Below are 13,187 nucleotides of genomic sequence, written 5' to 3'. Positions count from 1 at the left end.
TTTGTAAGTTGCTTAATTGCATTAAAGGTTGTCAGATTAATGTCGAGAAGTATTATATAGTGAAAGTAGCTATGCACTTTTAATGTCTATTATCGGATCATGTACTGATTAAATATCCATGTATGTATTTATCTATGTAACTAAGCGGATACTGTAACATAAATATAAAACATGTATTCTCTTATATCAATGACTCAACCTTTAAGTTCATTAGCAATTTAAAAAATCGGCAACATTATACATGCAAACAATATATTTCAAACACGACGTACGTAGCACGGGAAATTAAGCCCTCGTGTATATATATTTTTAAAGAGAATAAGATAGAACACCATTAAAACAAAATTAATAACGATCAAACTGTAATAAATAATACATTTGTGGCTATAACTTAGAAAAAGTAGACTGGTTCTAAGAATGGTTATAACCACATCAAAATCCAGACTTACAGTTAATTTGCTTTTAATTTTTAAAACAACTTATGTACATAAAATTCGGTTTTCACATCGAAAAAACATAAATATTTTCACTTGTATTAATTAACCCCACCTTAATAAACATAATAGAGCTTCGTTGGACTAAAGTGTTTATTATAAACAATACTTTATAAAATATTTACCCCCTCCAAATATTTCAGAACAAAAACTTGATAAACTCAAACTATCTCTCTTGTTTGTTCATTAATTTAAGTATTTCAACCTAATATACCTATAAAATACCATTAATGAAATTATTTACAACATACATACTTCAACCATTAAAATAACACTACCCCATTTACATTAATAACCTCACACCACTGCCACCACCACCGCAACATCATCTTTGGGGCACTCCACTTCTAGTTTTATGTATATCAAAAAGAATATCCCTGTTTTATGTATATCAAAAAGAATATCCCGGGTGAAAACCTTGACCTCTTTCGGTCAAACCAAATCAGCGTCTAAGCCAAAAACAGCAGAGTCTGTGTCCCAAATATAGCACTGTTTGGTAAAGATAAGTGATCTCGCCAACCAAATATATCTAACATTAAGCCACACAACTTAAGGGTTCTTTAACTTGCACAACAAGCAGAGGGTCTATATTTGAAGTATTGATGCATGAAGAAAGGGTTAGAATACAGGTATATGAAGAAAAAAAAACGAAGTGGTAAGTTACAACAACATATGAGTTCCCGCGATCAATTCTATCATCAGTTTTCCCAAACTCGGAAAAGATATCCTCCTAATTTTATAACTTTAATGACTAACGTGTTTGCCTATTGCATTTTCAAATGTTACCTTCATCGAGTTGTGACACTGCATCGGGTCCACAGACCCTAGTTAATTGATCCTGTTCAACCAAACATTGAAATTTCAAACATATAGAAAATGCAAGTAACTTTCCATGTATTGATGACTAAAAGGTTTCTGTATATCAGTCTATGTATTGGAGGTTGGAAAAACCTTTATGGAATTGTTTTCAGAAGTAAGCTTCTCGCATTCCTCTGAGAGCCTACGCAACTCATCTCTGAGTGAATGATTCTCGTTGTTTAGTGTCTCTACTCTCGCCTGTAGTTCTTCACACTCGGCCTACCAAAAGCAAATACATATACATTGATTTTATCTTCATATGAGCGTATAGAACAAGCCTATAATTCTATAAAAGCCAACAGAGACGAACACATCGTCTATTTATAAGTTTTCAGTTTCTTAAGTACAGAGTTAATTCGTTGGATAACTACACGAGAGACCACAAATATTAGTAATGTACATAGCTAATTATAAGTCAATCAGCCCTTAGCAAGCCACAAATATTACTAATGTACACTATACTTCATTATTGCTATTACTAATGTACACTATACTTCATTATTGCTTATACTTCATTATTGCTGAGATAACTCTGTATAAGAAACAGCAATCAAATTAACAAAATACATCTATGTTAAGACAACCTTTAATGACCGCATCTAAGTAGTGGTAGAAATCACACCCATTTATAGGTAAATGGATGATATGGGTTATTTAACACCTCGAACAAATCAGATGATGATATTAAGTTTTTAAATAAAACGGAAACAGGTCAAAAGTCACCCAAAGGGTATTCAAAATGCATAGAACTGCCTAGATCGGGGAAATTGAAAATAAGCAGATCAACCAAACCAATCAGCTCTAAAATTTACTATCTTAACCACCCCGACCCTGTATCATTCTTATCTGAAGTATTTTTCAAGGCTTTCCTATTGGAGTCTCTAATTCATATTAGTAATTAAAGTTTGTAGCTCAAAAAGGCAGTTTGTTCCCATAATTCCCAAGTAATGCCCATTCTTTAGCTCATGGTGGCTTATCAAATCTTCGAGCTCTTCTTTATTAGAAGCTAATGTACACTATGAGATCCAGATTGAAGGTGGTGTATGTGATACCTGTTTGCGCAATCTTGATCTCCTAGCTGACTCCCGATTAGACTGCTTCCTCTTTTGTCTCTTCAGTTCGCGCTCATCCTGCTGATATGATAACAGATAGTGGTATTAGTTAATATTTCTCTTGATATGTAAAGCATATGCAGTTAATTCGAGAAATGAACAAATTGATTAAAATTATTCCAGTATACAAGAATCTAGATGATACAGCCAATTATTTGTAGTTGCATCATGCACCAACATCCACTACCGCAAGTAGATGACTGAAAGTTTATGCTTTATCATGCAGGAGGCCAGACTCAGCATTGGTCATCTGGGGGCTAGTATACTCACAAACACAAAAGTGAAAACATGTAGGCACCGGTGTACAAGGCATCTCCACATGAAAAACTAGAAATGGTAAGATTTCCAGGACAGATTGGGTTGATCCACACTTTTGATCCATTTTATATAGGTCATGTTTTAGATACAATAACAAATATTATTGTCGCAGTAACTAAGTAAGTCTCTATTAAACAATTTAGGATGTTGTCTCATGTCTGTAATAAAAACAGACTTCAAACTATTTTAAAAAACCATAGTCATCCATACCTGAAATGAGTAAAGAATGCCAACTCTAGAAAAAGAACAAGGACATATGATGATCCATACCTGAACCCACTGATCAGGCATCATTCCTTCTCGTCCCATCATTGGTGGTGTCACCACTGTTCGAGAAGAATTTGGTCGCATTTTCATGGTTCCGCCTACAGCAGATGGATTCCACAAGTCCATTCCCATATTAAGATTAGTAGGAGCCATAGGAACTACAGGGTTCCCAGTTACTGATGTCTGAACATTAGGCCCAGAGTTGTTCTGTGCATTAGCTGAAATATAATGAAGATTATGATATGATTTTACAACAGACTCACACAAGCAAGGAGAACTAAAAGGTCAAAGTCTGCATGATTACCATCTGCAAGCATCTGATTGAAGCTTCCTTTCTTGCCTCCAGAATATTCCTGGAGGTATTAATTTAATTTGTTAATAAATAAAGGAACAGACCACACTTCTCATTTCAACCGTCAAAAAACACTATACAATAACAGCCAAACTAGAAGAAAAATCACATATTACATGAAAAAGTAGGCAGAACATGATTTTTTTGAAAAGATTTGTAAACATACATTTTGATCATTTTCATCACTTCCATCTGATGAACCGTCACTTCCACTTTCAGCACTGTTCAGTTCAAAATTAACAGTAACAACGGTCATTTGCATTGGAATAAATGACAATGAATGCCATCATAAATCCAATCAGATGCTCAAACTAATCGCATGAGCACAAACCTTTGGGTGGCACCATCATTCCCGGAACTTGATGCTGCCTTCCCATTCTCTCCAGTTCTCATACCAATGCTATTTCCATTTCCAGAAGCTCCCTTGGATTTCTTACTTGTGGTCCTTTCTTTTCCTTCGTAGGCTTTTGCTTCCATTTCTGCATTTGGTGGTGCAGTGCCTGGAGTCTGTGGAAAGATAAAGAAACAAAGAGAGAATTTGATTACGTCTACAAGGGTATATGTATATAGACACCAACATACAGATACAGGAGATATCATCTACATAATAACCAGATATGTCAGCATCTGTTAATGATTTTAGTAGGCACCTAATACTAAAAAGCTTCCTTATTAGTTTTGATAGAGATACTATAACAAAATGATTTGAACATCAACAATATACAACTGGAAAGCAGAATCAGCATGATCAAACAAAGTAAAACATATACAGATGACCTTTAGGAGGAAAGGTTACAAAAAGTGAACATTGGCATGTTTTGTCATAGAACTTTTTAACAATAACTATAAGAACCAAAAATCATAACAAAAATCCGCACATATTTGATATTTAATACTTGGATTTGAAGATAATCCTCTAAAGAGTAGAGAAGATACTACTCTATTAGCTTCTAATATAAAACTGGCTATTCTGGAGTTATTCTATCAGAACCATGTAACTTTGATCAGTGATTTGAAGCAAGAAAGCTTGCCTTAGAACGGTATAAATCCATATAAATATATGTGTGCACTGCAAATTTGTGGCTAAATATATATGATTATATGCTCATGTTGATTACACATTCACATATACATATATGTACACAGATGTGTATATACTATATAGACAGATAGATCTGTGTATGTGTACGTACATATATGGATGTATAATCAGAGGTATATGTATATATATTACTATATATGTGTGTGTTTTATACTAAACTAACAATAAATATAGATAGGCATCTTGGATCCACGTATAGTGATATACAAAAGGCCATCCAAATACAGTCATGCCATCTACATAGATCCTATACAAAGTACCACATGAATCTAAATAATATAAAAGAAAATCTGCAATTACCATAGGCATACTAGGATGAGCATAAACTCCTGCTGGTGGATACATAGCAGGGTATGGAACCGGAGTCCCATATGGTGACATCATAGGATGCTGAAGTAATTCACACATAAAAAAATAGCCAAAAGTATTGTCAGTTACCATTTGCTATAAAAATATAAAAAATATGCCAGGAAATTTGAGAATCTGTCAATATTACCTGACCTCCCCACATGTACGGATGAGGAGTTGGAGAAGCAACGGTAGGGGCAAAAAAGGGCGGAGTACCTCCAGCTCCATAATAGGCCTAGACATGAAATTTGTAAACTACTATAAGAATCTATCTCAGCACTCTCCCTATTAATGCAGCTCATATGTTAGCAATATCACAGCTATAGCAGTGTATAGCGTTGCGATAGCGGTTATCAGTACTCGTTCAAAATATCGGTCAGAATATAGGTCCTGATATAATCACTGATATTTACCGATATTCCACCGACATCGTCTCTAGCGGTGGGATAGCAGTTTTACAGGTTTTTTTTTTCTTGTTTTTAAGAAATTTTTTTTGTCCAACTTAAACACAGCATAATAAACACTAATTTTTGCAACTATTAACACTAATCTATCAGATATTGACACATTTAAGCTTGAATTTTGACATTTCTATGAAGTATTAAGTATTAATTATTATATATAAACAGATACTGCATAATATTAAAATTACCGCTATCCCACTGCGATAACCGATATCTGAGTATTAACAACAAAATTACAACCAAAAATCTATGCCACACCTGCATCGAGTTTGACCAATCAGCATACGAAGGTGGAGGAGTTTCCTGTTGATAAGTATGGTAAGTTTAAGCTACAAACATAATACAATACATTCAGCGCAAAAGTAAGTGAGAAAAAACCTGAACTGGAGTGGGTTTGGAATGCTTAGCAGGTGAACTCTCTTCTCCAGCCCCCATGAAATCTACAGGAGAAAATTCTGTGGGCAGCCTAAGATGTTTAGCTTCTGCAAGTTAAAATCTTTTTGTATCCTAGAGATATAATCAACTAGTACCTGGAGCAATAAAAGTACTACAGGTTAGCTACTCATGAACAAAGGTGCTAATTATAATTGCACTTCATAGTTCTTTAAAATCATGCAAAAGATGACTAATAGACCTAGTGCTAATTATAATTGCACTTCATAGTTCTTTAAAATCATGCAAAAGATGACTAATAGACCAAGAGCGCTAAACTGTAAAATCTTTTGTTCTTCATTATATTGTGAAAGATAACCCAACTGGTTGACCGTAAACTATAATCTATAGGTTTATACTTCAGTATTTAACATCATTGTGAAACTAAGATGACTATTCCTGTAAGTTAGCGAACCAGAGAGAATTAGCCTTGTATCGTTTATATTAAATTAAACATACGACCTCGGACTATATTGGGCTTAAAGGAAAAAGCTTTCACTACCACAAACAACATCAACACCAAACATTTTGATCACTTTTCATCACAGATTAAAATACCGGACGACCTGGGTCCAATTTAAAGAAACACTAACGTTTACAATATGCATCAAATGAGATAACTTAAGTTTCATACTTCTTTTGGGTCAAAACTAATTGCTATACTAGTTCCAAGCTGTTAAAAGAACTTTAAAAAAAACAACCTCTGTTACAATCAAGTAGCACATTCTTAGGCAGTTCGCATGAAAGTAGTAGTAGCATATAATGATTACTTTTAATTCCATATTCTATTTTGTGTGTGTGAGTTTCATGGGGGTGGTTAAAAAAGCAATCTGTATATACATCCTGTACATAGTCACAGTAATCAGAGAAGCACAGACAATTTTATTCCAGATGGGCCATAGAGGGTCGCGACCTGGATCGGTTGATGCCCTGTGACATTGTGGAAGTCACAATGCTTATCTTTGTCCCTTCTTCCCCTTTCACTTAATTTGGCTGGGATAGGGAATGTTTTTCCTACTGCCTCTGTTAGTAATATTTCTCTTGGGCTCTTGGACATCTCTGGGAGTGGGACTATGTTGTAATCTTTTCTCTTTTCTTCCCTGTTGTACGGGTTATATCTTGCTTGTTGATCTTTGCTCGGTTGCCATCTTCCTTTTTTGTACCTCGAGTCATCCGCGTTACTTGCTCCGATTTCTTTTGTGTCTAGAAACTTGTGGGCTTTTTTCTTTGCTTCATCGAATGTTTCGGCCAGGTCCGTGTTTAAGCATTCAACCAATTCCCTGTTCCGACAACCGTGTGTATCAGCCCTGAAACCCTTTGTGATTCTGGTAATCCTGTGGTTTCTTGTGATTCTATGATGAATCTTTCTATGAAATCCCTTGAGGTTTCGTGTTCTTTTTGCCTTATGTTGTGAGCCGATACATGTGTCTTTTTGTGCTTCTTCTGTTGGCAAAAGTGTGATAGGAACTTTGTTTTCAGTTCATCAAAGTTGTTTATCGATCCTTCTATGAGACTACCTAGCCATTCTCTTGCATCATTCATTAATCCCATTTTAAATGCCTTGCATGCCACTGGTTCGATCCAATTTTGCATCTCTGTTGTCCCTTCAAATCTTTGTAGGAAGTCATCTGGGTCGTCTTTGCCATTATAAGTTCCTAGGTGGGTTGGGTATTTCATGTTTGCTGGCAATGGGTAATTCCTTATCCATTCTGCGATGGTGACTTTGATGGTGTTCTGCTGAGGCTGAATGGTCTAGTTATGTTTGGTTGATACACTGGTGGGGTTTGGTACATATTTGGTACCCATGCGTTTGCCCCGTAGGTATTTGAGTTTGGTCCCCCACCCTGGTAGTATTGGTCGTACCCTTGGCTATAAATAACTGGGTTATTTAAATAATGTTGGTTAAAACTCTGACCTGTATTCGCAGCCTGGGGACCGTTGTGTTGATGTTGTTGTCTTGTGCCTGGTTGGACCTGGCCTAGTGCTTTGGAACCCTTGTTGGTGTTGTCCCTGGGGAAGCCTGTGTATATTTGCAGCACAGACTGGTTTGCCTGTGGTCCGTAGGTTTGATTTATGCTTTGCATGTGTAGACCTTGGGTATAGCTTTGCGCTCACGGCATGCTGAACCCCTGGGTGTTGACTTAAAAACCCTGGCTTCCTTGTCCCTGGGAGTTTTGCTGGTAGCCTGCTGCGATCGGTCTTTGACTATCATTCTGGAAGCCCTGAAAAGATGCCTTGTGATATCCTGGGGTATTCATGCCTTGTAGGTTTCCTGGTGGCACTGGATTTGCCGTATGCTGGGGGATATTGGTATGTTGCGTATATTGGACATACCCAGGTATGCTAGATTGTTGTCCTGGGGTGCTATAACCAGGTGGTGGGCGACTGCTGTTTGCCCTTCCAGGATTTTCCATTCCCTGCGGCGTATTTTGAGCATTCTGGGCCCCTTGACTCTGTGGGTTTGACACTGGGTTTCCTTCTTCCTGGGTGTTTGACCCTACGTTGCGTTGCTCCTGGGTGTTCGACTCTGGGTTGCGTTGTTCCTGGGTGTGGCTTTGCGACCCTGCAGCATTGTTTTGCTGATTGTTTGTGTTTTGCACCCTTGATCAGGTATCAATTGGTTGCCTACGCCTTCCATGTGGCGGGGTGTCGCCATCATACTCGTCATATGCTTCATCAAAATTGATTGCTCTTCCTGTTAATACCACTGCGTCTTCGTAGGGTATTCAAGATGCTTTCATGATTCTGCCGTATATAGGCTTCATCAATTAGAGGTGGGGCGTTTGTTGCTCCTGTGGAGGAAGGCGTGATTGGCGTACCTCCCTGGTTTCGATTCAGATCTATGCTTTCTTCGCCGAAACCGGGTGGCGGCCTATTTTCGTCGTTCATTTTCTAGGTTTAGGAATTGGGAAAACAAAAAATTTGTGGGTTTTGCTGGTTAGAGGGGGTCCCACGGATGGCGCCAATTGTTTGTACAGCCAATCCGGTAACCTAGAATGGGGAAATGGGGGTGGATGTGGTTGTTATTTGGCGGTTCCCTTGCGGTAAGGCAGTGCCTCTTGTACGCCGAATATGTGTGTATGTGATGATGAGTCGATCTAGCCATTCTTCCCCCTATTTATAGGGGGTTCGTGACTTAGTCCCCAAGTAGGGTTTTTGATATGTAATATATCCTTTCCGAGAATAAATGATACGGTGCTATCTTTTCCCTAAAATGTGGGGATTAATGATAAGCACATATCTTTTCCATATTTATTGAACGTGAAGTTTATCCTTGGGACGTACCCTGCGTGCCAGAATCTTGGTAGGTACGTCATCACTCACGATAAAATTCAGAGTTCTCTATCGATATTATAAGCCGTTCCAGGTCTCTCAGTACGCTATTTGGGTCCCATAAAATTATGTTCCAAAGATGTTTGGTTGGGCAAAATTATGTTAAAAAATCAGTGTGTAGCTGTGAGTTTGACAGTCACCAAAACGTAAAGACCTCCAGACCTTTTTATTTAGCTTATCAACTTCATCTATGTACACAAACACTCTAGAAACACTTAATAGAAAATATTACTTACTGGATTTTTTGTACAAGGCTTATTATATATATTACTTCTAAAAACACTTACTATAAGAATCAATAAATGTATACAACTGTGTACACCACAGATACACTAACACACGACATCTTTTTAATAACCTTTTGACCGAGACTTTGAGCATTATGTTTCCTTTAAGTAGCTTGCGCAATGTTTATGCGAGTATTAAAATCCTTATTAAGTATTAATATTGATATATTATGAGTTGTGAATGTGTAAAAATAAAGGAAAGTAACATAATTATTTATTGGGTACACCATACCAGATTATATGGTACCTCGTACCATGGTTGTAAATCTCGGTTATCTAGGCCGATATATCCCTCTTATATCGCTTATCGGTGGTCGACCGAAATTATATATTCCCGATATATCCCCAAAAAATCCGATATACCCCCGATATATCCCCGATATATCGCTTATCGGTGGTCGACCGAGACGATACCGAAAAGCGATATTTACAACCTTGCCTCGTACTGAAACAAACTGAAATGAGCTACCCCCCTCGTACACACGTTTAGGACACAAAAAACCGTGGTCTAGTATCGCAATCCCTTATCGAAGCGATTCCAGTTCCTTGTGACTACGGTTCTGTGATATATGAACATCTGATTACCACACCATCATTAGTGGAAACTACGTAACGTGTTACCCAAGATATTAAGCGTTAGAGACACCGAAATCAGAGCCTTTAGCAGACTTAAGATGTAAAGCAAGTTAAGTTCCAAGAATAAATCAATATTTTCCTCTTCTACTTCATAATAAATGTAGTAATAATCAATTACATCAGTAATATATATAAGGTAACTAAATGGCAGGTTACAACACAAAAGGTTAGACACGAAAGGTGCATAATGCTCACATGTTACAAGATTTAGACATATTGCGAAAAGGATTTGCATGTTAATAGTGTATAACAGTTGTGATGGATATACAGCTATACAGCCAGATAGCTAAGTATCATTCAGAAACGATGCTTCCTGACGGCTGACGGTTTAACAAAGGAACAACCAATACTGAAAAAGGTTGCATATTCAAGCTACATTTATCCCTTGGGAGCATATAGTACTAATTGAGTCTCAAATAAGAACCTTCACTAATGATAACCAAAAATTCAAAAGTATACATAACACATCATCTATAAAGACTGGTCGTTGAATTACAATTAAGTTTAAAATTTAACATGAAGCACTTATTAATTATATTATTCCTTCCCCGGAACTAAAACATAATAATTCATAACCAATTAGCCGTCAATCTATTAATAACAACAGTTCGGACTATCTGGCCTATGCATGTCTAATACCTTATATTATCACATGGTAATCTCCATTACAATGTCATTTAACTGAACTGGAGATGAATCTTTTCACTCGTCGGCATTATGGTTCCTGGCTAGTAGAACCAAGAACTGATTTGGTAAAAACACTAGTAAGATGGTGTAGTAGATTTTAAAAAGAAAACGAAACGTTGAGTAAAACATTAACTTTCTCTGTGTCTAGAAGAAGTAAGCAGGTAACTTGCAGACAGGATGGCTTCATTACAATCATCAGAAAACAAAATTTTGTAATAAACTCCTATTTAAGGAACTTTATTTATGATTATATATTTGCTACAATCTTCTTACAAATATGAGAATTATCAATATATCAATTCATGCTTTAGATATGCCTTCTTTATTAGCATTTCCATCCACCAAATATAAAAACTTTTCTTTTTAGACTGTACAAGTCCTGCACTTTTCAAAACACCATCATTAAACTTGAGTTAATATTAATGTGTCTATCTTCATGTAGTTTTTCATTTCTTAATACTAATTTGCTATGGAAGCTATATGATTAGTATCTAACAATTTATAGAACATTATCGTTGTAGTTTCCGTTATGGATGACATAAATTGAATTATCAAGACTTTTAGGAGATCCTTGCTACTCGATTTGCAAGAACCCTTCTAATTTTTATTTTTTTATTTTGTACGTTATAAATCCACTTTGGTTCGTATTATATTCGCACATGTTTCTTTCTCCATGTACGTGCACGTCCATAAAAAGCCCAACATAACAAAAACTTGCAACTTCCCCCCAAAAAGAAAACACCTAAGTAACTTACAAAAGAAAAAAAGATATACGGAACCCTTTTCACTGTTCAGGTTATCTAGGGAAAGTCGAGTCTTTAGCTATTTCCTAGACTTTTCGGCCAAAGATGTTTATCCGGTAAGGTTTGAACCCCGGTCTTTTATGAAACATCCAAGACACGTTACCGACACGTAATTACCCCCGACCCATCCCAGAGACAAGTTTTTTCATGTAACACTGTACGTGGGCCGAAATTTAACCCCTAACGCTACCTTCGAGGGGACTTATCTATAACATATCCATATATAAAATCTAGTTAATTAAAACAATAATTCAGTACAGTATGAATTTCTAATCATTTCTTCTAAGAAACTAATTATTACTACATACTATGTGAACATGCGAACATATAGAGATAGAAATATATATATATATATATATATAGAGAGAGAGAGAGAGAGAGAGAGACTAACTTATTGAGTCCTCCGCTTGGGAGCTGAGAACCAAATGCGAAAAATTCGGAAGCTTTAACACCAAACTCTATTTCTGTAAGTAAAAACAGTTACTTGCTATACATATATATTTGTAATTTTTATAATAGGTTAGTAAGTTGAAGGGGAAAGGTTTTAACTTGATAATTATAGTAATATAATAATTGAGTTGGTTTCGGAGGGGTGAGTGAGGGGCGGCGGCGGAGGGGGTGGTGGTGGTGGTGGAGGCGGAGGGCCGGAGAAAGATAGGTGGTTAGAAAGAAGAGGGTGACATGTGATGTGTGAATGGGGGGGATGAGGAGGAATCCAGCTGTTAAAGTGGGAGTGGATAGATAGGTATGACGAGGCAACCACAACAATGACCTTTTCTTCTTGATGTCGATGACTCGGTATATTTATCAATTAAAGATAATATATTTTAATTTAACAAATATACTTGTGGTAAGATTTGATTTTTATTTTTTTTAAGACGCTTATCTCGACAATGCGACGAAAGCGATAAGTAACGCGGGGAAGAGGGGTGGCGCTAGCGGCGGTGGTAATAGTGGGTAACAACGTGGTTATTAATGTAAAAAAAAAAGTATTTAATTGGGGTAATGTAAAAATAATTAATTTCATTAAGAGTATAATAGGTTTATTAGGTAAAAATATTTAAATTAGTGAATAAATGATGAGGGTAATTTAGGTATTTGAAATGCTGAAAGTTTAAAAACGAAAGAGAGGTGATTTGCTTTATAAAGGAACGAGAGGGGTACCAGCGCAATGTGGCGGCAGGGCGGCGACGACGAATGATAGTTGCGTTAATGAAAGGACTAGACTCGATAAACCGAAAACGCGAAGAAAAAAAAAATTATATACCCCCACTGCGCCGCAGTAAAAAATCTCGGACTCGAGACTGGAAAAGCCCCACTACGCCGCAGTGGGAAGAAAAACAATTTTGGTCGTGGGTTGCCATTGCGCCGCAATGGGTAAAACCACCCCCACTGCGCCGCAGTGAGCATCAGTTCAACAACCCTAAAACCATTTCAACACATGATCAAACTTGTAACCTTCAAATTTCAAAATAAACATCTTAAAACACATTCCAGAGATTGACAACAACAACATAGACACATTTTAACATAATTACAACATCAACTTGTTTCAAATCCCATGAACATCATCATATGACCCATTTTGACACCATTTTCGTCCAAAATGCAACTTCACAAACTTTCTAAAAGATTTACACCTGATCATTTACATAATTTTAACAAAAGTATGACTATCATATCAAAATGTACCA

General features: G+C 36.6%; 1 protein-coding gene across 3 annotated transcripts; it reads right to left on the bottom strand.

Annotated features, from left to right (window-relative positions):
• Window positions 1-1,059: 1,059 nt before the first annotated feature.
• On the bottom strand, window positions 1,060-12,164 carry LOC122578241 (G-box-binding factor 1). 3 transcript variants are annotated; one of them, XM_043750153.1, is made up of 12 exons: window positions 11,885-12,164; window positions 5,694-5,845; window positions 5,574-5,618; window positions 5,000-5,086; window positions 4,804-4,893; window positions 3,733-3,908; window positions 3,568-3,622; window positions 3,354-3,402; window positions 3,053-3,267; window positions 2,405-2,482; window positions 1,446-1,571; window positions 1,060-1,332 (listed from the first exon to the last, which is right to left on the bottom strand). In XM_043750153.1, the coding sequence occupies exons 2-12, from the start codon at window positions 5,748-5,750 to the stop codon at window positions 1,270-1,272; spliced, it is 1,041 nt and encodes a 346-aa protein (XP_043606088.1). In that variant the 5' UTR covers window positions 5,751-5,845; window positions 11,885-12,164; the 3' UTR covers window positions 1,060-1,269. The 3 variants fall into 3 exon arrangements, with proteins under 3 accessions (XP_043606088.1, XP_043606086.1, XP_043606087.1); XM_043750151.1 differs by having other exon boundaries at window positions 2,405-2,485; window positions 11,885-12,154; XM_043750152.1 differs by lacking the exon at window positions 11,885-12,164 and adding an exon at window positions 6,661-6,679 and having other exon boundaries at window positions 2,405-2,485; window positions 5,694-5,770.
• Window positions 12,165-13,187: the final 1,023 nt, after the last annotated feature.

Source organism: Erigeron canadensis, chromosome 8 (genome assembly GCF_010389155.1).
Source record: "Erigeron canadensis isolate Cc75 chromosome 8, C_canadensis_v1, whole genome shotgun sequence".
NCBI lineage: Eukaryota > Viridiplantae > Streptophyta > Magnoliopsida > Asterales > Asteraceae > Erigeron > Erigeron canadensis.
The sequence above is the reverse complement of the archived record's forward strand: the minus strand, read 5'-3'. Positions and strand labels throughout refer to the sequence as shown.